At 44.9% G+C, this 21,156-nt stretch overlaps 4 protein-coding genes across 4 annotated transcripts; 3 read left to right on the top strand and 1 right to left on the bottom strand.

Moving 5' to 3' along the window:
• Positions 1-11,819: 11,819 nt before the first annotated feature.
• Positions 11,820-12,855, top strand: K441DRAFT_701158 (uncharacterized protein; the record flags this gene model as incomplete). Its single annotated transcript, XM_067653309.1, has 3 exons — positions 11,820-12,123; positions 12,183-12,259; positions 12,512-12,855. Exons 1-3 carry the CDS (start codon positions 11,945-11,947, stop codon positions 12,853-12,855), a joined length of 600 nt encoding a protein of 199 aa, XP_067497078.1. The 5' UTR covers positions 11,820-11,944.
• Positions 12,856-13,590: 735 nt separating this feature from the next.
• K441DRAFT_352319 (uncharacterized protein) lies at positions 13,591-14,274 on the top strand. Its single transcript, XM_067641318.1, has one exon. It carries the CDS (start codon positions 13,682-13,684, stop codon positions 14,093-14,095), a length of 414 nt encoding a protein of 137 aa, XP_067497077.1. The 5' UTR covers positions 13,591-13,681; the 3' UTR covers positions 14,096-14,274.
• A 178-nt stretch (positions 14,275-14,452) lies between these two features.
• Positions 14,453-15,013, top strand: K441DRAFT_682511 (uncharacterized protein; the record flags this gene model as incomplete). Its single annotated transcript, XM_067651585.1, has 1 exon — positions 14,453-15,013. The coding sequence occupies one exon, from the start codon at positions 14,453-14,455 to the stop codon at positions 15,011-15,013; it is 561 nt and encodes a 186-aa protein (XP_067497076.1).
• Positions 15,014-16,039: 1,026 nt separating this feature from the next.
• Positions 16,040-19,932, bottom strand: K441DRAFT_593563 (uncharacterized protein; the record flags this gene model as incomplete). Its single annotated transcript, XM_067644919.1, has 4 exons — positions 16,040-16,165; positions 16,243-16,328; positions 16,418-18,736; positions 18,783-19,932. The coding sequence occupies 4 exons, from the start codon at positions 19,930-19,932 to the stop codon at positions 16,040-16,042; spliced, it is 3,681 nt and encodes a 1,226-aa protein (XP_067497075.1).
• Between the last annotated feature and the right edge of the window lie 1,224 nt (positions 19,933-21,156).

The raw sequence follows: 21,156 nt of genomic DNA, 5'->3' as shown, positions 1-21,156 counted from the left end.
TAGACTACTTATAAGGGAGGGGTAGTACTTTTAGTAGTATTATAAATAACTACCTTAATATAAGGACCCTCTTTTAAATATATACGCCTACTATATATAGTAGTAATAAGGTTAATAATACTATACAGCTCCTAGATTAAGGGTTTAAGACTAAATAGTAAGGTCCTAATAAAAATCTCTTTAGCGCTATTAGCTAAGCTATAAAACTAGTGCCTATATAGAACTATAGGGGCCTATAGAAGAATATTATGCGCTATACTAGAACGTGAAGTAGTAGTTCTACTACTAGACTTATATATTAACTTAACTACTATATAGAGGGCAGTTATAGTATAAGGCTACCTAGTAGAAGAAAATATATACTAAATACTAAAATGTATATAAGGAATAAGATATATATAAGAAGCGATAGCCCCTTAAAGAGGTAATATGTCTAAATATACTAGCTAGGAAGCCCTTTACCTATAAATAATAGAGAGAAAAGGAAATATAGGAAATATTATCTTATTAGATAAAGACCTAGCGCTATACTAGTAGAGTACTATAATGGTAATAGAGGATAGGAGGTTACTAATATAGATAGAGATTTACTATACTAATTATATAATAGGTAGATCTTAAATAGAAGTAATAATAGAAGGAGGTAGTAAAAATAAAGACGCAGCTATATAGAATACCCTATAGTTAATACTAACTCTTCTTTTATATAAAGGACTAATAAGGGTAAAATCTATAGCCGTTTTTCTACTATAGATAAAGGTTTTAGGTCTAAATATATAGCTAATATCTATATTCTAAATATCTTTCCTTAATATATAATAATTATTATTTATTACTTAACGTCTAATTTAGATCCCTATTAGGCCTATACGGACTACTTCTTAGTTACCTTAATATATATACTGGTGGCCTATTTAGTTAATATATTATATACTACTATTTTATAGCTACTACTTAGTAAGGGACTAGCTACTCGCTAGCGTAGGCATAAATAATATTACTTAGATACTTTTTATAAGTAGGGGCTTATAAATAGTAGTAAAGAACCAAACTAACTGGAGCTCTTGCTGCACCCGGCCCAAAAAGACCAAAACCAACTAAAAGAACCCTGAAAAACACCCAGAGAATCCCCCTAAGATGCATACATCGCAGGGGAGGTACACGTCGAACGACGGTGGCTCGCACTTGCGCGCGACCGCTAGAACTACGCCTAGCAATAGCCCTCTATAATAAAGACGGGCGAATACTACACCATAAAGCGGAAATACCTCTATTAAGAAGGCATCTGACAAAATATAAAGCCTATTAGACGCGTCTAGTATCTAGAATTGCGGGGGAGTAACCGTTAGCCATAACAAACTAATATAGCTAGCAGAATGGCTCCGCCAGTCTAGTAAACCTTAGGCGCCCCTTTAGTAAACCCTTAATTAAATCCTTTAATGGCTAAGCAAAATTAAAAATAAGTATAACCCCCCCTTACTGGCAAACCGCACCTGGGCCGCCGTAGCTGCGCTTTTACAGCATAGGGAACCCACCCCCCTTAAGTTAATAACCGGGTATATAATTATAATATAACTAAATATAGAATAAGTAAAGGGGCTTAGGGGATAATTAGAAATAGAAGTCCTTATAGAGATACATAAAGAGGTCTATAACGCTGTTATAGTCTAACACCTTAAGAGTAGAGATATTAGAGTTACCCTAAAGGACTAATAGGCAAAGGAATGAGCCGTAAGGGTAGGGGATAAGCTAGGAGAACGTATTAGCATAAAAGTACTCCGTAAGGATTACCTAGTTAAAGTCCTAGTGGTTCCTATAAGCCTTAGGGTAGAAAAGGGACGCTAGGCGGATAACACAGTAATTATATAGGAGATAGTAAGATAAACGGAACGCCTTATACCAGGACTTGAAATTACCTAAATCTAATAGCTTTAACAGGAAAATGCAAACTAAGCATATAATAAGAATAATAAGAGAATATAAGGGTTGCTAAAGACTTGCTAGGGAGACGCCGGACGAACGCATAGCTCCCTTATCGTNAGNATATATATACTAGNAATACAAAAACTCCTTATCTAAAAAGGAATAATTATAAATAGCCTTATATATAATATAAGGCTCTATAACTATAGACTACGCCTAAAATAATACTATTGCTATATATAATAGGGACACACCCAATCTATATACGCAGCATAGGTGTACTGCGGCCACTGTACAGGCCCCTATAATACAAGATATTGCTTAAATCAAGACCAAACAAAATGCGCGAACTGCTACTAAAGCATACATAAGGCGTAGGAGAGAGAAGACTGTATTAAATATAGGAGACGGAAGGCAAGGGCTTAATAGCTATAGGAATAACTATACGCTAGGTTATACGAATAGAAACAATAGGCGATAAGCTAGGGGGACATAGGTACCTTTCTAGCGTTTTCTACCTTTAACACTAGAGGGCTAGGCCAGCTATTCTAAGCCTTAACAGGCCAGAAGCGACGCCGCGTAATATCACCAGACCAATTAGGGATATAAGGGTCACAGGGGATATAAGGGAGAGGACGCCCCGTAGGAAGACCCCTATAGACAGCGACAGCAGGCTTAAGACTAGAACAATTAAGAATTAGACTTAATGCGGCAAATATAACATTTGCAGCCAACCTATAAAGGGTATATAGCCAACTAGTAAGAACAGGGGAAGAACCGGTAATAATAATAGATTTAGATATAGAAGCGCTAATAGGAACATAAGATACGGGAATAGAAAGCTCTATATAAAATAAGTAGTAACTAGGGTGTAAATATAAGAGATAGAAGCTCCGAATATCCTAGAGAAAGTAGAAATAGAAAAAGTAAGAAATAAAGGAGAGTCGAAGGACCCTCGCCGGGGGTCCACTACCTATCTATTATATAATATAACTGCGGCAACACAAACCACCGCCTCGTAAGGCCCCTACTAGACAGTCTAGACCTAGAGAAATACTATATCCTTACTATATAAGAGCCGTATTATAATACCTTTACACAATTAACATACTGCCCCTAAGGATTTTAGCTCCTATATAAACCAAAAGTAGCTATATATATATGCTTTATAATTAGCAAGGCTATTAGCCTATTCTTATAGTTATAGCAGGCAGTTAACCCAAATATTATAGTTATAATAATCCAAATATATAGGGGACCGGTATAAATTATTAATGTATATAACCCTAGGGTCGAAGGGGTCCTATAAACAGAGAATATTATATCGGTAATAAGCTTACTAGAAACCGAAGGTATAGAGTCTATCCTATTAGGAGATATAAACCTCTACCACCCGCGGTAGGGGGGTATCTATATTGCTACAGACTAACAGTTAGAGTGCCTACTAAGAGCTATAAATATCTAGGGCCTTAAGCTAGCTACCCCCCTAGGAGCAATTATATGGCAATAAGGCACCGCTAGAAGTACAATTAACCTTATATTTATAGACAAAGGCCTATACTAGAGACTTAAAAGGTGCAACCCTAAAGAAGAATAGGCACTTACCCTAGACTATATCCCTATCTAGATATAGCTAGACCTAAATATTAAAGCGCAACTAAATAAAAAAAGATATATAATAAGGAAGCTTAAGATAGACAGTTTCCTTAATGCAGTTAAATAATAACTCTAAGACCTAGAAGAAATCCACCCAATACCAAATAAGTAAGGCCTATTAACTACCCCTAAGGAAATTAACCGAAGACTAAAAAGGATCTAGGCAGCGATTAAAAATGGGCTAGAAGAGCACTGCCCGATCTTAAAACCGGGCCCCTATACGTGATATGCATAGTCTATATAATGCGTAGTTCTAGTTGCCAGCTAACGACGAATAAGAAGGAAATATATAAGTAGCTATAACCCTAAAGACGAGAGACAATATAAAGACATAAGAAACTAGCTAAAGAATACCCTAAAAAAAGAAGTAAGGAATAACTGGAGATGGTTTATAAACAAGTATACTTCTAACCTGAGCCTCCCCTATAATAAGGGCCTTTAGGATATAGTGAAATAGGTAAAGAAAAAGGCAGGGCGCCCAGTAGAAGACCTATACCTACTACCCCTATAAAGAGCAGGAGAATTATAGGCCATAAACGATAACGATAAAAAGGCAAAGATCCTTATAGAAAAGTTCTTCCCCTAACCGGCTCTAGCAGACCTTAGTAATATTACGGGCGAAACACCAGTGACTTGCCTATGGGTTAACAGCGACATAACAATAGAGGAAATGGCTAGAACTATTAGCCGCCTTTTAAATAATATAGTACTAGGACTAGATAGGATTCTAAATAAGGCCCTAAAAACCTGTGGGCCACTTATAGCACCTTGGCTTACAGATATAGCTAGAGTATACTTTACTATAGGCTACTACCCGTAACTTGGAAGATCTATAACGACGGTTATCCTATAAAAAGAAGGTAAAGTAAATTACTTAATCCCAGGAAGCTACCGCCCTATTGCCTTAGAAAACACCCTTAGCAAGATCTTAGAAAGGGTAATAGCGGAACACATAGCAAACACGGTAGAGGAATACGCCCTACTACCACAAAGCTAAATAGGGGCAAGAAAGAACCGCTTAACACTATCAGCACTTACGCTACTTGCTACCACCATTAAATCTACATGGGCGATGCGAAAGGACTTTATAGTATCAATGCTTAGCCTAGATATTAGTGGTGCCTATAATAATATACCCCACAAGCGTCTCCTATATATTTTTAGGGCAAAGGGCTTCCTAAAATAGATTATATAATTTGTCTAAGGGTTTATAGGCTAGAAAGAAATATTACTAGTCTTTAGCGGATACTAGAGCCCCCCTATCGCAGTTACAACAGGAATACTATAAGAATTACCCCTCTCGCCTATACTCTTCCTTTTCTTTATAAGCAACCTACTTAACTCTTTTAAGAAAGGGGCGACCTAGGGGATAGGCTTTATTAATGACACAAACCTAATTATATACGGGCCAACAGCCGCAAAGAACTGCAGAATACTAGAGAAAGCCTATAACACTTATATAGAGTAGGTAAAACGCTATAGAGTCTAATTCTTACTAGAGAAATACTAGCTAATCTATTTTATAAGAAAACGCAACTAATCTATAGATATCTAGCATATAATTCGCATCTAAGGCTTTAGGGGTTAACTAGTTTAGGGCCTAAGGGTATTAGGAGTATAGGTAGATAGCAAGCTCCGGTGGAGCGTATATATAGCATAAGCGGCCTATAAAGGCTAAGTATAGTTTATTGCTTTATCTAGGATTATTAATTCTATATAGGGTCTATGCTTCTAGAGGTTATGCCTACTATATACAGCAGTCGTCCGGCTAACTATAATATATAGATCCAGTATCTAGGCTATTAGAGAAACTAAAAAGGGCCCCCTAAAATTACTCCTTAAACTACTTTAAAAGGTCCAAACAGCCTACCTCNNGAGTATTATAGGCGGGTATAAGCGAACGGCTATAGCACTGCTTAAGAAGGAATCTAATATTCCCCCCCTATAGTTATATATTAAAGCCGCTGTAATATAAAGAATGTAAAATAAACGCAACTCTAATATTATAAAGTACATTAAGACACGCCTAAGTAAACTATAGAGGGACCCTAGGGTGCCCCNTAGGAGAATAAACCAATAACCCTAAAGTAGGGAAGAGATATTAAAGAAACAGGTAAAGAAAGCAGAAGAAAAATAGTACCGCTTTAGGGCCTAGGCCCATATAGAGGAGAAAGGGAGACGCGTAAGAGGTTAGTAAAGATAATAGCAAGATAGAAAAAGGAGCCAAAGTAGAACACGTAAGAACGCCGGGAAACCATCTACCGCAATATAATACTGGTTGGACTAACGCTAGAGAGGTAAATGGGAGTCAAAGGTATAGAGGCTAACTTAGGTAAGACGAACCCAAGCTATAGCATGGTTAATGCTATAGGGGGTAAATACCTAAGGGCTCTAAGAAGGCCTAATAAAGGCAGAAAATATAATAGCAACACTCTTAAGAACAGGAATAATAGGACTAAAAGATTGGCTTTACTAGGTGGGTATCCTAGTAGGTAGCCTAAGATGCGAATATGGCTGGCTAAGACAGACACCAAAACATATAATACTGCTATACCCCCTACGCACCAATTAAGAAACAATGCTCTTAGCAGCTAGTATAGAGAACTATAATATACTACTCTTAATATAAAAAGGCCTTAAGGCGGTTACCTAGTGGCTTATTAGTTAAAATATATGCTAAATTAGTTCCGGGTTATAAGGGAAATTAGTAATAGAAGGCAAGGGGGGCGAGTTAGCAGGTGCCCTACCTACGGCTAGAGTAATAGTTATAACTATCTACATCTAGTAGGGTAATTAAGTTTATATATACTAAGGTTATATAGTTACAGCGCTGTCCGTAGGTAAGGCTAGTGCATATACGGCTTGTTATGGCATGTAGTGGTTCTAAATAGGAGGGTAAAGATAGTAAGTTTAGTTAGAGCATCTATAGCGATTCTGTATAGGCATAAGGATAGTCATAGGCGTAAGGTCTTAAAAGGCGACGTGAGAGGATTTATTACTAGTGATTTACGGGCTTATTCTTCATTTTTCTTAAATAGAGTTTTCTCCATATATGATGGAAATAAGTATAGTCCACATATCGTACGCCTAATAGGATATCCGTCCAGATCGGACGTTAAGCAATGAATTTTAATTTTAATAATATTAGTTTCAGTATATAAATTAGTTTTATAAAGGCTAAAGAACCTTCTTTAAAGATAGTTATAAATATTTAGTTTTCATAAAGATCATAATTAAGGACTATATAGGGACTGCTGGACTAATTAATACGCCCTATTCTAGCACCCTTTAAGACTAAATACCCCCGCCGGTAGCTATAGGCGGCGCTTACTAGCGGAATTTCTAACCCTTTTACTAATCCTTTTAGATTTTCTAATATACTTAGGAAGTATAGTATATAAGGTAGACTAGAAGATATAAAAATATAATAGCTAGGCAAAGGCGGAACGAATAGGACTAGCTAAAAGGAAATACTTAGGGTTTTCCCCTTTATAGGGCTTTTTCCTATATATACCTAAAAAAGGGACCAAATTGGGCAATAAATAGAATATAATAATTATAATTATATAGGTGGTTATATAGCTAATTATAGAACCTTCGTAGTATATTAGTGCTGTGTTAGTAGAGCTTTAAAGCTCTATATAAGGTTTTGAGTAGAGCTTCGCAGAGCCTTGTGCCAGAGCTTTGAGCAGAGCCTCGTATAGAGCTTCGTGCAGAGCTTCGAGCAGAGCTTCGAGCAGAGCTTCGAGCAGAGCTTCGAGCAGAGCTTCGAGCAGAGCTTCGTGCAGAGCTTCGAGCAGAGCTTCGTGCAGAGCTTCGAGCAGAGCTTCGAGCAGAGCTTCGAGCAGAGCTTCGTGCAGAGCTTCGAGCAGAGCTTCAACCAGAGCTTCAACCAGAGCCTCAACCAGAGCTTCAACCAGAGCTTCGACCACGGCTTCGACCAGAGCTTCGAGCGGAGCCTCGACCAGAGCTTCGAGCGGAGCCTCNACNAGAGCCTTGACCAGAGCCTTGACCAGAGCCTCGACCAGAGCCTCAAGCAGAGCTTCGGCCAGAGCTTCGACCAGAGCTTCGACTAGAGCTTTGACCAGAGCTTCGACCAGAGCTTCGACCGGAGCTTTAAGCAGAGCCTCGTGCAGAGCCTTGTGCAGAGCTTTATATAGAGTTTATATTCGTGTAGGCGTTTATATAGGCAGCGGAGGAGTAATAAAGCAGGTAATAAGGCCTAGAGAGTTAGTCTAGATACAATACATTAGCTATTTAGGTATTTATCTACTATAAATATTAATATAGGAGGTTAAATATTAAGGATTGGTGATAGTTAATGGCTCTAGCTAAATATTTACTATTTTAGCGGTAATATTTAAGGCAAAATGTAGTAGTAACCATAACGCCGTTTATAATAATTTTGGCAGCGTTAGAATTGCCTTATAAAGCTCTAGAATATAACGTTGGCCAATTATCTATAAAGGCGTTAGTTTATTATTAATTAATAGTAGTAGAGTTTTAAGCAGAGCTTTAAAGGGGAGATTCGCTTATTTAAGGCAAAATGTAGCAGTAACCACCAGGCCGTTCGCAATAATTTTGGTAGCGTTAGAATCGCCCTATAAAGTTCTAAAACATAACGTTGGCCGATTATTTATAAAGGCGTTAGTTCGTTGTTAATTAATAGCTAAAGAATTTAGTATGGCGCGCGAGTTTGTATGAGAATTACATACAAATTGGCGCGAGGGACTAACAAATTTCCGAACCGTGTACCAGACGACAACAACATAAGATGATTAATCTGTTATGTAAGCAGCTTATAATTGGCTGATCGTCTGGGACCGAGATAAAGACGCATGTGGATTATCTCAGTAAGCGACTCAGACGGCAAGGGCAAACTGAAGGCGCACTCACTAATACTAAAGTATCACTAGTCTCCATCCTAAAAAACGCCACTTTTTTTTAACCAATCAGCTATCTACTGACCTTAAGTTCGCCCTGCCGTCTGAGGGCCTTTGGTGCGAGTTTTGGTGAGGCTCGACTTCAATTTTCGCAATTTTGTATGAGAGATACTTTTACCTATATATTTAACTCCCTAACAACACCTATTTAACGTAATAAGCCGACGAATTAAGTTAGATTAGTCTCCTCTATAATCGATTACTTTTTTACAATAGGAATATGTTAGTAGGGGGGGTACTTAGGCAGTCTCTTTGAGCTCGGCGACGTGCACGTGACAGTTCACGTGATAGTGCGTGGGCTACTTTGAAGGGCGATCGAGCTCCATAAACACCGACGCGTCGTCTCTACGAACGTCTCCACGAAAGTCTCCACGAAAGTCTCTACGAACGTCTCTACGAAAGTCTCTACGAACGTCTCTACGAACGTCTCTACGAACGTCTCTACGAACGTCTCTACGAACGTCTCTACGAAAGCCTCTACGAACGTCTATACAAAGTCTCTACAAAAGTCTCTACAAACGTCTCCACGAACGTCTCTACGAACGGCTCTACAATCGCCCATACAATCGTCTCCACCATCGTGTANAAATGTCTGCACAAACGTCTGCACAAATGCCTGTACAAAGCTCTATACAAAGTTATTTATAAGGCCTTCAAAAACAAGCCTAAATATAAGCTTTATATAGAGAAGCTCTATACAAAGCTCTGCACGACGCTCTGCACAAAGCTCTACTTAAGGCTCTACACAAGGCTCTGCTCGAAGCTCTATCGAAGCTCTGCTCGAAGCTCTATCGAAGCTCTGCTCGAAGCTCTATCGAAGCTCTGCTCGAAGCTCTGCTTGAAGCTCTATCAAAGCCCTGCTCGAAGCTCTGCTCGAAGCTCTGCACGAAGCTTTGCACGAAGCTCCGCACGAAGCTCCGCACGAAGCTCTGCGTACGGAGGCTCTGCACGAAGCTCTGCACGAAGCTCTGCACGAAGCTCCGCAAAGCTCTGCGTACGGAGGCTCTCCACGAAGCTCCGCACAAAGCTCCGCGTACGAAAGCTCTGCGTACGGAGGCTCTGCACGAAGCTCTGCTCGAAGCTCTGCTCGAAGCTCTGCTCGAAGCTCTATCGAAGCTCTGCTTGAAGCTCTATCAAAGCTCTTGGGAGGTTGAAGGCTGGGGGGGTCGGGGGGTTGGGGGCTTCGAGGCATCGGGGGGGGATTCGCATAGTCGACCCAACAAGACCTGTCAAAAATTTTCGACCTGTAATTTTAGAACTTTGTGTTAGCTAAAATGCATAAATAAGTACATAGATAAATAAANTGGCCCTTAAAATATAATCGATTACCTTTTAAAGTGGTTAACTAGTNAACTNGTAGAGATATATTACTTTATAGTAGCGTCGCGTTCAATCANTAAGTCGACCCTCCTATGTTTTTGCACCAAAGGCCCTCAGACGGCAAACGAGACAGCGCTTATAACTACAGGGGTTAATTCACACTAGCAGGGGTTAAATAAAGCTAGCAGGGGTTTTATATAAAGCTATACTAGTTAAGTACTAGTGAGATTTACTGTCTCGTTTGCCGTCTAAGTCGCTTACTGAGATAACATGTAGAGGACTCTTCCAGAACTGTTACGGCACTGGCAGAAAGCGGCAGCTATGGTAGACGTTATGGTAGACGCAGGGCTCACGTGACTCTCACGTGACTAGGGATTGTATATAACTCCTCGCGTTGCTGCTTGTCCTTTCCTTTCCTTTTCTCTAGCTTTAGATTCTCGTTTATGGACAATCCAATCGTACAGGCTTGCGCGACCCTTTTGCCGTGCTTATGTCTCGATTGACTGAGTCGCTAACAAGAACCATCGTCACACCCCTTAGTGCTCCACCAAAAACAGAAGCAGATCCTTCCTAAATCAGTATTAAACTTAATAATACATAAAAGAAACACCTCATAATCCTCCGAGTGTATTATAGGTCCTATTTAACCTCTCCCTAGGCTATAATCAATCACCCGTCACGAGCTCTACATCGTTCCCATCCCCCATTTAAAAGTCGTCAGCATTAGTTAGAGTCATCAAATAGCGTACCCTCTAAGGTTTTGCCGACCTATATACGATTTCCTACTTAGGTTTAGTGTCTATATCGCATCAAATAAGGCCTATATATCTCGTATAGTTCGTTCGGAAATTTGGGTTATCTTTACGATTTCAGCAGCTAAGATTCTATAAGCTCTAGGAGTCACAATTTAAGCCCTTATAGCTGAATTATAGCCGCCTATCCCTCGGACTGGTACAATTCGTCCTACTATTATCGATAAGAACTAGCCAATAGGATCAGTGGGGTCAAGGCTCCGTGATGAGAGATATGAGGTCATAGGATCTGCTGATTTCCATATACAATTGCTATATACACCTAGTTTTTGGAGTTAAGTCGCTTAAGATAGGGTAACTAATATTTGTCGTTTCTGTAGAACGGAATTTTGCAAACAGCGAGGTTTGGAGGAAGATTTAGAGTGCTATGGTTGTTAAAATTCGCGATATATAAGGGCTCGAAGGAGGGCAACGGCCACGGCTGCGGGGGTTCTTTGGCCTTTCAAGTCGGTGGAATTGAATATTGAGTTGGTGGAACAAAGCCTATATCATTAGAAGTACGATTGGAGGGCATATATAATATCTAAATCTATGTAGGTAATACGCGTACTTTTGATTCTAGCGTTTTGGTGTTCTACGCACGGTCCAATTATCGTATGACGCTACCAGCCCAAGGGATAGAGCGTTTAGCAGTAGATCTTTTAGTAGCCATTTAGAATATTAAAAAGAACTTAAAAGCTATTAGGCTGTTAAAAACAACCTTGGTAGAACACTTAATGACGTAGCAGAATTCTGCCGGCAGAATCTTGTTTTTCTGCCTTGGCGGTAAGCCGACTTGGCGGCAAAGACTTTTGGATTGGTTCGGTTTAACCAAAATCTCGAGAGTAACCGGTTCGTCGATTTCACTGGCCCAGTTTGGATCGGTTATTAGGTATTTTGATAAACCGGTTATCCAGTAAAACCAGATAGCTCTGGCCATAATATAAAAACGAGCCTCTGCACGAGCCTCTGCATAAGCCCCTACTAAGCCTTGCCCTATAGGGACAAGCGCTAAATAAACACTTTCAAGACGTGTTATCCGGTTAATCCGGTTTAACCAGTTCTGTAACCGGTTCAAGCTTTAAAGTTGTATTTTGGATTGGTTTTGGCCTCATTTTTAAAACCTAACTTAACCGTTGATATCACTGTCGCGTAGACGAGGATCCTCTCTTGAACGGTTGCAGGTAAGACTCTGCCCCTGATCACGCGGCTAATTATAGTTCTAAGTTTAAAGGCAGCAGGAAACACTGTCCATTTTGCACCGCTGCCCACAGCCCTCCCCACCCTTAGATTCCATCATTTCTTCCAGCCATGTCCGAACCAGCACTGCAGCTTAAGAGTATTAATGAGGACGATCTCTGCTTCCCTATCCTTAAAGAATCCCTCCAGCCTAACAGCTCACGGTCACCTGCAGAGGCCGCCTGCCTTATTAACGCCCTCAGTCCTACGAATGAGAAATCACATGATAGAGACCATATCGAGGGTTTCTTGTAGGCAACATGGGAGACGTTTATAGAAACGGCCAGCCAGATCCCGCATGATTATCCAGCACTGCAGAAACTTGTGGAAATCATTTAGGAGCTTACGAAGCTGCCACCGGTAGCGATCAAGTTGCCAGATTTACAGGTACGCTGCTGGACATCATACACCTAACAAAGCGCTTTTATGAGGCTAACAATTGACGTTAGGAGGAATCGGCGCTTTGGACTGACATTCCTGTGCTTAACTCAAGCATACGGGAGGCATGGGACCGTAAGTAGCCGATATACGCTTCCTTATACTTTTGTCTTTTGCTTATCATCTTCCGTCTAGCGCCTACCTTTGAGACCGCCTCTGAGGACGAAAAGCAGGAATAGATCAGTCTGAATTCCTTTTCAGCGCGGCTTCTGAATGTCGGCCTGCTAGGAGGCACCAATATCCCCATATGGGCGCTTCGGGACGCGTTAGAGGAAGATATATCATTTGAGCCCGCTCGGGATACTATTGTAGCGGCTGCTGCTGAATGGATCCTACACGCTCGTAATGCGCTTTTCACACGTATCTCTAAAGAGCCTGCCAATCCTAACACATTGCGGGCCACAGCGCAAGGACCGCTATATGAGGGAAAGGCTGGTTTGCCGCTAGAGAGGTGGACATTTTGGAAACGTCGGTTTCGGGAAATGAGCGATGACCTCAAAGAACCTGTTAAGCAGGCGGCGATTAAAGCAGCAGAGATTATGTAACTGATATTACCGGATGACTGATAAAACACGTTAGCGTTGGCCGATTATTTATAAAGACGTTAGTTTGTTATTACCTAGGTAATTAGTAGCAAAAAAATAGTATAGCGCATAAGTTTGTATAAGGATCACATATAAATTAGCGCGAGTGACTAACAAAAATCCAAACCGTGTAACGTGTTCCACCACTCATCCGGCCACACCAGTCATCCGGCCACCCTACCACGTTGCAGCCCTACGAATACTTAAAATTCTATTATTTTGAACGGTTTGTTTAGCAAGAAGTAGTCTACCCTCTTTTCGGGGTGATTTAGAGTTCCGAATTAACGACATTATTGTTTTGGTACGAAGACGCGTCTTGGTGCTGGTGGGGCGGATGAGTGGTGGAACACGTTACCAGACGATCATTATATAAGCTGATTAATCTGTTATATAAGTAGCTTATGATTGGATTATCGTCTGGGACCGAGGTAAAACAGAATCACGTCTGCGCTTGCTGAGGTAAGTGGGCGGTTGTCGTTGGTCGCTCCGAAAAAGAAAACCTAAGAAACGCCACCCGTCTAAGAATAGGATAACTATCACGTCTCGTAAGCATCGCAGCCTCAGCCAACCCTCGGGCATTGCAGTCTCGGTGGTCCTCGAGCATCGCAATCTCAGCCAGCCGTCGAGCGACACTCCCTCAGCGTGCTGCCTCTAGGCCCGCCTCTAGTGCCAATGGATGCCTCGCCAGCGGGCCCTTCACTGCCGTCTTTCATTTTATTGTCTCTGGTGGCTCCTTCCTAGGCTGTGTCACTGAGCAGCTCCTAGTCTAGAATTCGTATTCTCTACCATGATGCCTGGGTTTCAGCGAAGCCATTTTCCTTTGCTCACTCTAAATACAAATGCCTTTTCATTTCTTTTAGCCAATAGTACACACCATGTGACCGCACAGCTCCGGTTTCCAAAGCCCTTTCAGTCTATATCAAGGTCCACGATCTGTACAGCACCGTCACACTCGGCCCTACGCCCACCGCCTCAGCCGCACATGCCGTACTCTTTAACAAATCAGGAACTATTCTCTCTCAGGCCCGTGAGCTTATTCGTCCGCAAACATCTCTGCACTTCATTACCGCACCTAGATTGCATCGCGGCCCCAACGCCTGCTGGCATGGCGCCGCCCTTCTCCGCCTTTTCTTTCCGCATGCTACCATCTCTGAGACTTTTGCTCCTAGGGCCTCGCTGCCTGGGATCCTCACACTATTAGCTAGCACAGCTCGTGGCGTCGATGGTGCGAGAGGTCGATGTGAAGTAATGTTGTATCGTCACGACCTGAAGGGGCATTGAACTGTGGTAGAGGATCTCGTGACGGGCTCGTATTGCATTTCGAAGTGCACGACCACGCGGTGAGCCAGAGAGACGATAGCACTGCTATAGAGACACGGGGATATATAAGAGCGGCCTCTAGGCATTCGAAGTCATCCATATCCAGCGGCATCAGCAGCAGCAATCAAACCAATCCATCTCTCCATCTCTCCATCTATCCGTCTGTCCATCTTCTAAACCCCACAAACCAACCCACTTCTTGATCATCAAAACACTACTCACCACCACCCACTCCACCATGCAACTCTACAAGTTCGTCTCCACCCTCCTCCTCACCTCCTCGACCCTCGCCTCCCCCCTCCTCACCCCGCGAGCCTGCTCCCACATCTACAGCCCCAGCCTATGGAGCATCTCGCAGCACGTCCCGGAAACCGCCAACGGCCCCTTCACGACCCCCTTCAGCGTGTCCCAAGACATCGGCAAGCGCGACCTCATCGCCGCCTTCAACATCCCCGCCGGCGCCTACGGCTGCCAACTCGAATTCGACTACCAGCCGAACCCCAGCGCCTCGGTGACGGGGCTCGGCGACCCGCAGCTGCTCAACGTCTTCGCGCTGCCGGCCGCGCTGCCGGCCGCCGTGACGTGGGACAGCATCGCGCCTGTGACCGGCAGCCTGGTGGGCACGTGGAGTTTCCCGACGGGCGCGGACCTCGCCGTTCAGAAGACTATCGTCGTGGCTTCGTTTGTGTGCGCGTCGACGATGAATTTTAGGTTTCAGACGGCGAATGAGGGCGCCAAGGGCGCTGTGTCGGATCCGGAGGATGGCGCGAGCGGGTTGAGGATTACGTATAATTGCTAGGTGGGGAAGGGGGCTTTTGGGATTGCGGGGTTTCTGGGAGGGTTTATACTGGCGTTTGTTATAGACGGTTTTGGGGGCTTCTTAGGTTTTGGTACTAGGGTTTTGGTACTAGGGTTTTGGTTGCAGTGGTTAAGGGTTAGGGTGCCATCGACACCTCGTGTAGCTGTCTCTCTCATGAGGATTTGATATAGCATTAAAATCGGCATGACCGTATTCTCACGGCGTAATAAAATAATTATATCCTTCATCAGCGGCTGCCATGTATCTTTGACTGCTTTAACCGAACGCCGCAATCGCCCGTCTCCTCACCGCACATATGGCACACTGGGAGCCTGCAAGAACTGAAGCAAAGATATTTCACAATTTTTTCCAATTCACGATATCCACTCTATCCTATTCTATCCAGCTAGCTAACCCCCTTACCCGCCATCATCTTCCAAATTCCCACTTTCCATCTCGCTCCCCTCTCCCCTCTCCTAAGAGACGAAAAGAAGTAACAAGTACACATTAGAGGGCGTTAATGGTATCAAAGAGTCGCCCGCGAGATCGCCCCTTATCTCGCAGAGACAAAGTGCACGGAAAAACGAGGCCTGTCGGCCCTAACGAAGAATAAAAAAGAAAGGAGAAAAAGGAGAAAAAAAGATGGTGGCGTCAAGCCTCCCGCCGCGGCCGCCACCGGCAGCGCAAGTGCGTTGAAACCACCGCTGATGGTAACAACAAGATGAGTAAGGAGACAGGCAGGACGGTTAACGCCGTAGATGCCTCTCTCTCCTGCAGTTATCGTATCAACCAATGATCGACAGGAAATTTGGGGAGGGGTTTAAAAAAAAAAAGCCCAGGTTTCAAGCGAAAAGGAAAACACCCTCGACGCCTCTCCCATGCTTTATACAGGTTCTTTGGATTCCCTGCACGCTTTCTAGAGCGCTCGACGCTTTTCGGCTCATTACGATTCGTGTCCATTCTTCATTTTGGGGTTTTAAAAACTTTCACTCTCGCACAGAGAAGCCGTGAATCCGACTCAGCAGCTCACAGCCTTCGCCCGCTCCCTTGCATCGTGCTGAACAGGTGCTCCGGCGGGATGCGGCTGAGGTTGCTGTTCTTCTCGAACATCTGCGTGCTGGCAGGCATGTAGCCCTCGCGGCGGCGCATGCGCTCCGCGACGATGCCCGCGACGACGAGCAGGAAGGTGAGCGCGAGAGCGATGGCGAGGCCGACATGCGCTCCGCGACGATGCCCGCGACGACGAGCAGGAAGGTGAGCGCGAGAGCGATGGCGAGGCCGATGAGCACGATGAAGCCGAGGGCGAGTTTCTTGCCTGAAGACTTATTAGCATACTTTCCATTTCGTCTTTATCTTTATTTTTTATTCACTGGGGCATTTGTTGGGGACGAAGGGGATACACACCGCCTGAGCTGAAGAAATTCTGCGGGTTCTCGACGAAAGCTTGCGAGAGGCTCCCTGGCGCATTCTGAGATGTGGAGAGGAGGAAAGGTGTGAAAGCCGTGCCGTTGAACAACACCGCCGACGCATTGCCGAAACTAGTCACATTGATCTGGCCGAGGACGAGGAGGACTTGGTTATCGCTGATCAGGTCGGTCGAATCGTGGTTCTCTGTCAGCGAGAGGACCTGCAGCCCACGGATTGTGGTGCCTGCACCGAGCCCCTCGCTAGCAGAGAGCCATTGCTTGCCGTCGAAGCGCTCGAGGAACGCGGAGCCATCATTGGCGGAGCCAGCGACCCAGAACTGCGAAGCATCTCTGTTAGCGGGACAGAGTGCGGTGACAGGGCCGGGCACGCTGCCCGATCCGGTAAACTCTGTGAACTGATTGTTTTGTGAGTTGAATGTAACCATCGTTGTAGAATTTCCGCCAATTGTGAGGTCTCCAGCGATGACCAGATGAGTGTTGGACACCCAAGCCATAGAAGAGACACTACCAGTGAGTCCAGTGCCTGGTGATATCCATTGGTTGCGATCCGTATTCCATAAGCAGACAGATGGGCAAGTCAAGGCTCCTGCAGATTCAAAATTTCCACCGACATAGACATTGGCCGAATTTGGTTGAGGCGCAATGGCGTTTACGGAAACATTTGTGCCTTGAAGACCGGCAGGCTGTGCCGCCGAGAAGGCTGCCGCAGCAAGATCGTAGAGCACGAGACCGCCGATCGAGTTTCCATTGACTGTTCCAGAAATACTACCTCCCGCAAATAGAGTGGTCTTATACGTAGCAAGAGATGTGAAGACAGAATCCGTGGTGATGCCACTACCCATACCAGTTACGTGATCGGAATTTGTGCCATTAATGAAGAGTAAATTAGTAATATTAGAACCATCCGAACCGGTAGCAGCGAAATTGCCGGCAATTATGGTGATGTTCAAGCTATTCTCGGTGTAGATCAGTCCGGTGACTGCTCCTGTAATATTTTGCTGACTACCGGTGGCTCTCTTGAGTAATGAGGGAGTGGACCGTTGGTCTTGGACTTGAACTGGGTACTGCCGGAGCGCTAGACCCTCGCTATCCGTAAGCTGAACCGCACCGCTTGCGCCCAAGGCTTGAGACAATATATTGCCAGAAAATAGCGGCGAGAATCCAGGAACCTCAGTTTGTGCCATCAGCTCTCCTTCGACTGATATGGTAGCGACATTGAGATTGTGGAGCCAGTTCTGGCGTGACGGAACCCACACCGCGAAATTCTCAACGGAGAAAGTCTTGTTGCTCCCAAAGCCAAAAACGCTGTCAAAGAAGCCGCTGATTCCGAGGACAGATTCCGATTGGTTTGCCGTGATGTTGAGTGTGAATGGCACGATATACATGACCACGCCATTGACACCTGCACCAAGTGCTTGCCATGCGTTGTTTTCGGTCGAATAAGCAGCAACACCCCTCAAGCCGGTACTCTTGTTGTCCTGAGTATTGGTAAAATTGCCCCCGACATATATGGTGCTTCCGTTCTGATACATTGTCATGACTTGGGAATTAAGCCCGCCACCAGAAAGACTTGTCGCGTTTCCACCACTGATGGAGAAAATGTTACTGAAATTCGAGCCCGAAAAGTTGCCAGCAACATAGAGAGTATCGCCTTCTACGACAAGAGATGTGACTGGAGCTAGGCGTGGGCTTAAGCTTGCTCCGGCAGCATCAATTGCGGAGGAAGAGAAATCATTATCAACCACTTGCTGACTCATGTTATATTCGAATAGACCATTGAGACCACCAGTTGTAGGAGTAAGCAGCTCAAATCTAACCCTTTGTGCGACCACCGCCAAAGGCCCGCTTTGGCCAATGCTTGGTGACAGAGTAACAGTTGGGCGAAAGCCATGGCTGTTAGCGTCCACATAGCCAAAGTAAACTTGGTCATATTTATCGAAATCGTTGGTCTGGAAGAGCTCGGTTGACAATGGTACATTGGATGTTCTAGTCGAGGAGGCCACGGAGCCAGTGATGTTAACCCGTCCACGGATTCCGCAAGTACCGTCACCAATGCATCCTGGGGTGAAAACAGTAATGGAATAATTGCCGGATTGCTTGATATCAGGCTCGAAGACTACAGTTGCTTCCCTGGGTGGGATGTTGTCTCCGGTCAAGACAGCTGTCAAATATTCGGAGTTGCTCAGTCCAGATGGTGTCACATACCACGCGGTTCCAGTCCTGGTTGAATTCGCTCCAGTGCTGACGCCATCGCAGGTGGGCTCATTGAAATCATTAATCGCAAAGGAGTAGATATCTGTGCATATTAGCTTTGAGCCGGATCTGAGTTTTACTAGACATACCATTTTCAAACAATTCTATTCCACTCAGGCCACCTCCGCTTCCGTACCAATCCGAAATGTCAATGCGGAAGCTGTTCATACCAACAGTGTTGACAAAGTGGAAGTCCTGGTACGTGAGATTGTTTTGCGGCAATGGGCACTGGGCGTCGCAATGAGCGGTTTCACCCGTGGGGGTGGTGTAGGTAAAGTTCATTATTCCATCGATGGGTAACGCGGTATATCGCCATGTTTTGGTGCCTCGTCCGTCGTGCTTTGTGTTGTAAAGGCGAAGTTTTGAAGGCTGGAAACCGAAACCAAAGTTGGCTTGCCAAAAGCCGGGAGTGTTGTTTGCCAGAAGCCATGTATTTCCAGATCCATCTGTTGCCCCAGTTTTGCAAATGATATTTCTTGGATCGCTGAAACCAGGAATCCCGCTTGCAGGATTAGACGTGATATTTGCGGAAGATATAGGGATAACTTGAACGTCTTTCTCTTTTGGCGTAGTGGTGTTCCCAAGGCCATCAAACTTTCCACCAAAAACTATGTTCCCGTTGGAAGCCTTCACGATAGAACTGACAGGTCCATTGAATCCAGCGAATGGCATGTTTGTCCAACCGGTTACCCAAACGATCGCGTTACTGGCTCCGCCTCCTGTGAATGAACCACCCACAATTACCCTTCCAGCATCAGCGTCGCAGTACAGGCTATAAACTTGACCAGTTAGGCCCGGTAATGCGGTGATTGCCGATGTATTCGGGTTGAAGAGCGCGATACCATTCGCCGGAACTCCTCCGACACTCGTAAAGTTTCCTCCGAGCACAACTCCTTGTAGGGTGCCGTTTGCAACAAACGGACACATTGTGAGGATGTTGCCATCGGTTTGGGCGATGTCGGTGAAGACGCCATTGGGGAACCGCGTAAGGAGAGCACCGGCGTTCGGGTCAAGGGTATTTTCGTTTTGTCCGGCAAATTCGTAGAGTGAAATTGAGTCGAAGTCACCGGCGAAAGCGACGCGACCCAATTTACTGAGGTCGAGATTAGGTGATGCGATGGGCGAGAAGTTGATGGCGGTTGCTTCGGGTACGATGCATAATAACGCTGTGAGTATTAGACACGAGTAAATCGCGAGCTTGCCCACCCGGGAGGCTAGCAATGAGGAGAGCTTCCTCATGGCCTAAGCCGGGCGACAATGGTATGAGGATGAAAGAATTCCGTGATGGAGTTGATGACAGAACAACTAGAAAGGGAGATATTGAGAAACTGAAACGTCAGACAGCGGCCTGGCCAGACATGACGGTGTAGGTCCAAGGTTGCGAAGTCAGGGCCAATGAAGCAAGGTGAAGGACGGGAGCGATTGATTGGCGATGACGGATGGTGAGGAGCCGGGACAGAAATCGGGAAGAATCCTTGGCTGCAGGAGATAACGAAGAACCTGGGCAATATCGGAACAATGCAGGAACGAGTGACTAGAGTGAGGATACTGAAGACAAAGAGAGTGAGTGTGTGCGTTTGAGCAACTGTCAAGACCGGCAGAGAGAGTGTTTGAAGTTGTGAAGGGGCCGCACACACGGGGGGTTTTGGGAGAGCGCTCGCCTACTCCGAGGCCAAAGTGTAGGTCGAAGCTGCCGAGCAACCAATAATGGCGCGTCGCACAGAAAAAAATCTTTAATTTCCTGCCGCCACCGTAAAGCACGCTAAAAAGCTTAACGGTGTGGCCAGAGTAACGCTCTCAGTGCTGGCTGGAGGACGCGGTGATGATGTGATTTGCTTCATTTCACTCTCCTTCACTCGATGGGCAAGGGGCGCTGCAATTGTTCTCGAACGCGGCTCATGCGCAGCTGGTGTTGTCAAAACAACCCCATGACGGCCATATAACGCTGGCTCGCCCGCTCTTTGGCCCACTCTGACCACTCAACAGTGGAGCCTGCCAGCCAGTTGTTCAGCAAACGACAGCCTACCAACCAAGGCTTGGAGCAGCATGAACAGTAATTGCCAGACGGGGTCCGCGGAAGTCGCAGTCAGAAAGGGGAGGCTGTCAAACACAAACCAATCCGCCGTGTCAACTCTCTGTTAGCATGCCGTGCGCAACGCGGCCGCATGCTCTCTCGTATGAATGAGTCGCTCAATCCTGTAGATGGCTGGCCTTATACCATCAATAGCATCACCACCAACAAGGTCGCTTCAGCATACGGCTGTCGGCCGCCAGGCGTACCGTCGCTGCTTGACTTATGCTCGGAGAAACACTCAGCCCACATTCGAGTCCCGCTTGACATGTTCGACGGGGCACTGCTCCAGAAGCTGCCCTCTGCACTTCAGATCTGCAATTGCAACACCTCCACTGTTTTACCACCAAAATCACCATCATGCATCGACGCTTCCCCATTACCGCTCGACG

The sequence above is a fragment of the Cenococcum geophilum genome (assembly GCF_001692895.1).
Source record: "Cenococcum geophilum 1.58 unplaced genomic scaffold K441scaffold_84, whole genome shotgun sequence".
Lineage (NCBI taxonomy): Eukaryota > Fungi > Ascomycota > Dothideomycetes > Gloniales > Gloniaceae > Cenococcum > Cenococcum geophilum.
Note: the sequence above shows the minus strand (reverse complement) of the source record. Positions and strands in the feature narration are given on the sequence as shown.

Excerpts from the sequence above, each read along its gene's own strand:
- K441DRAFT_352319 (XM_067641318.1), top strand. The coding sequence starts at position 13,682 with ATGATGCCTGGGTTTCAGCGAAGCCATTTTCCTTTGCTCACTCTAAAT.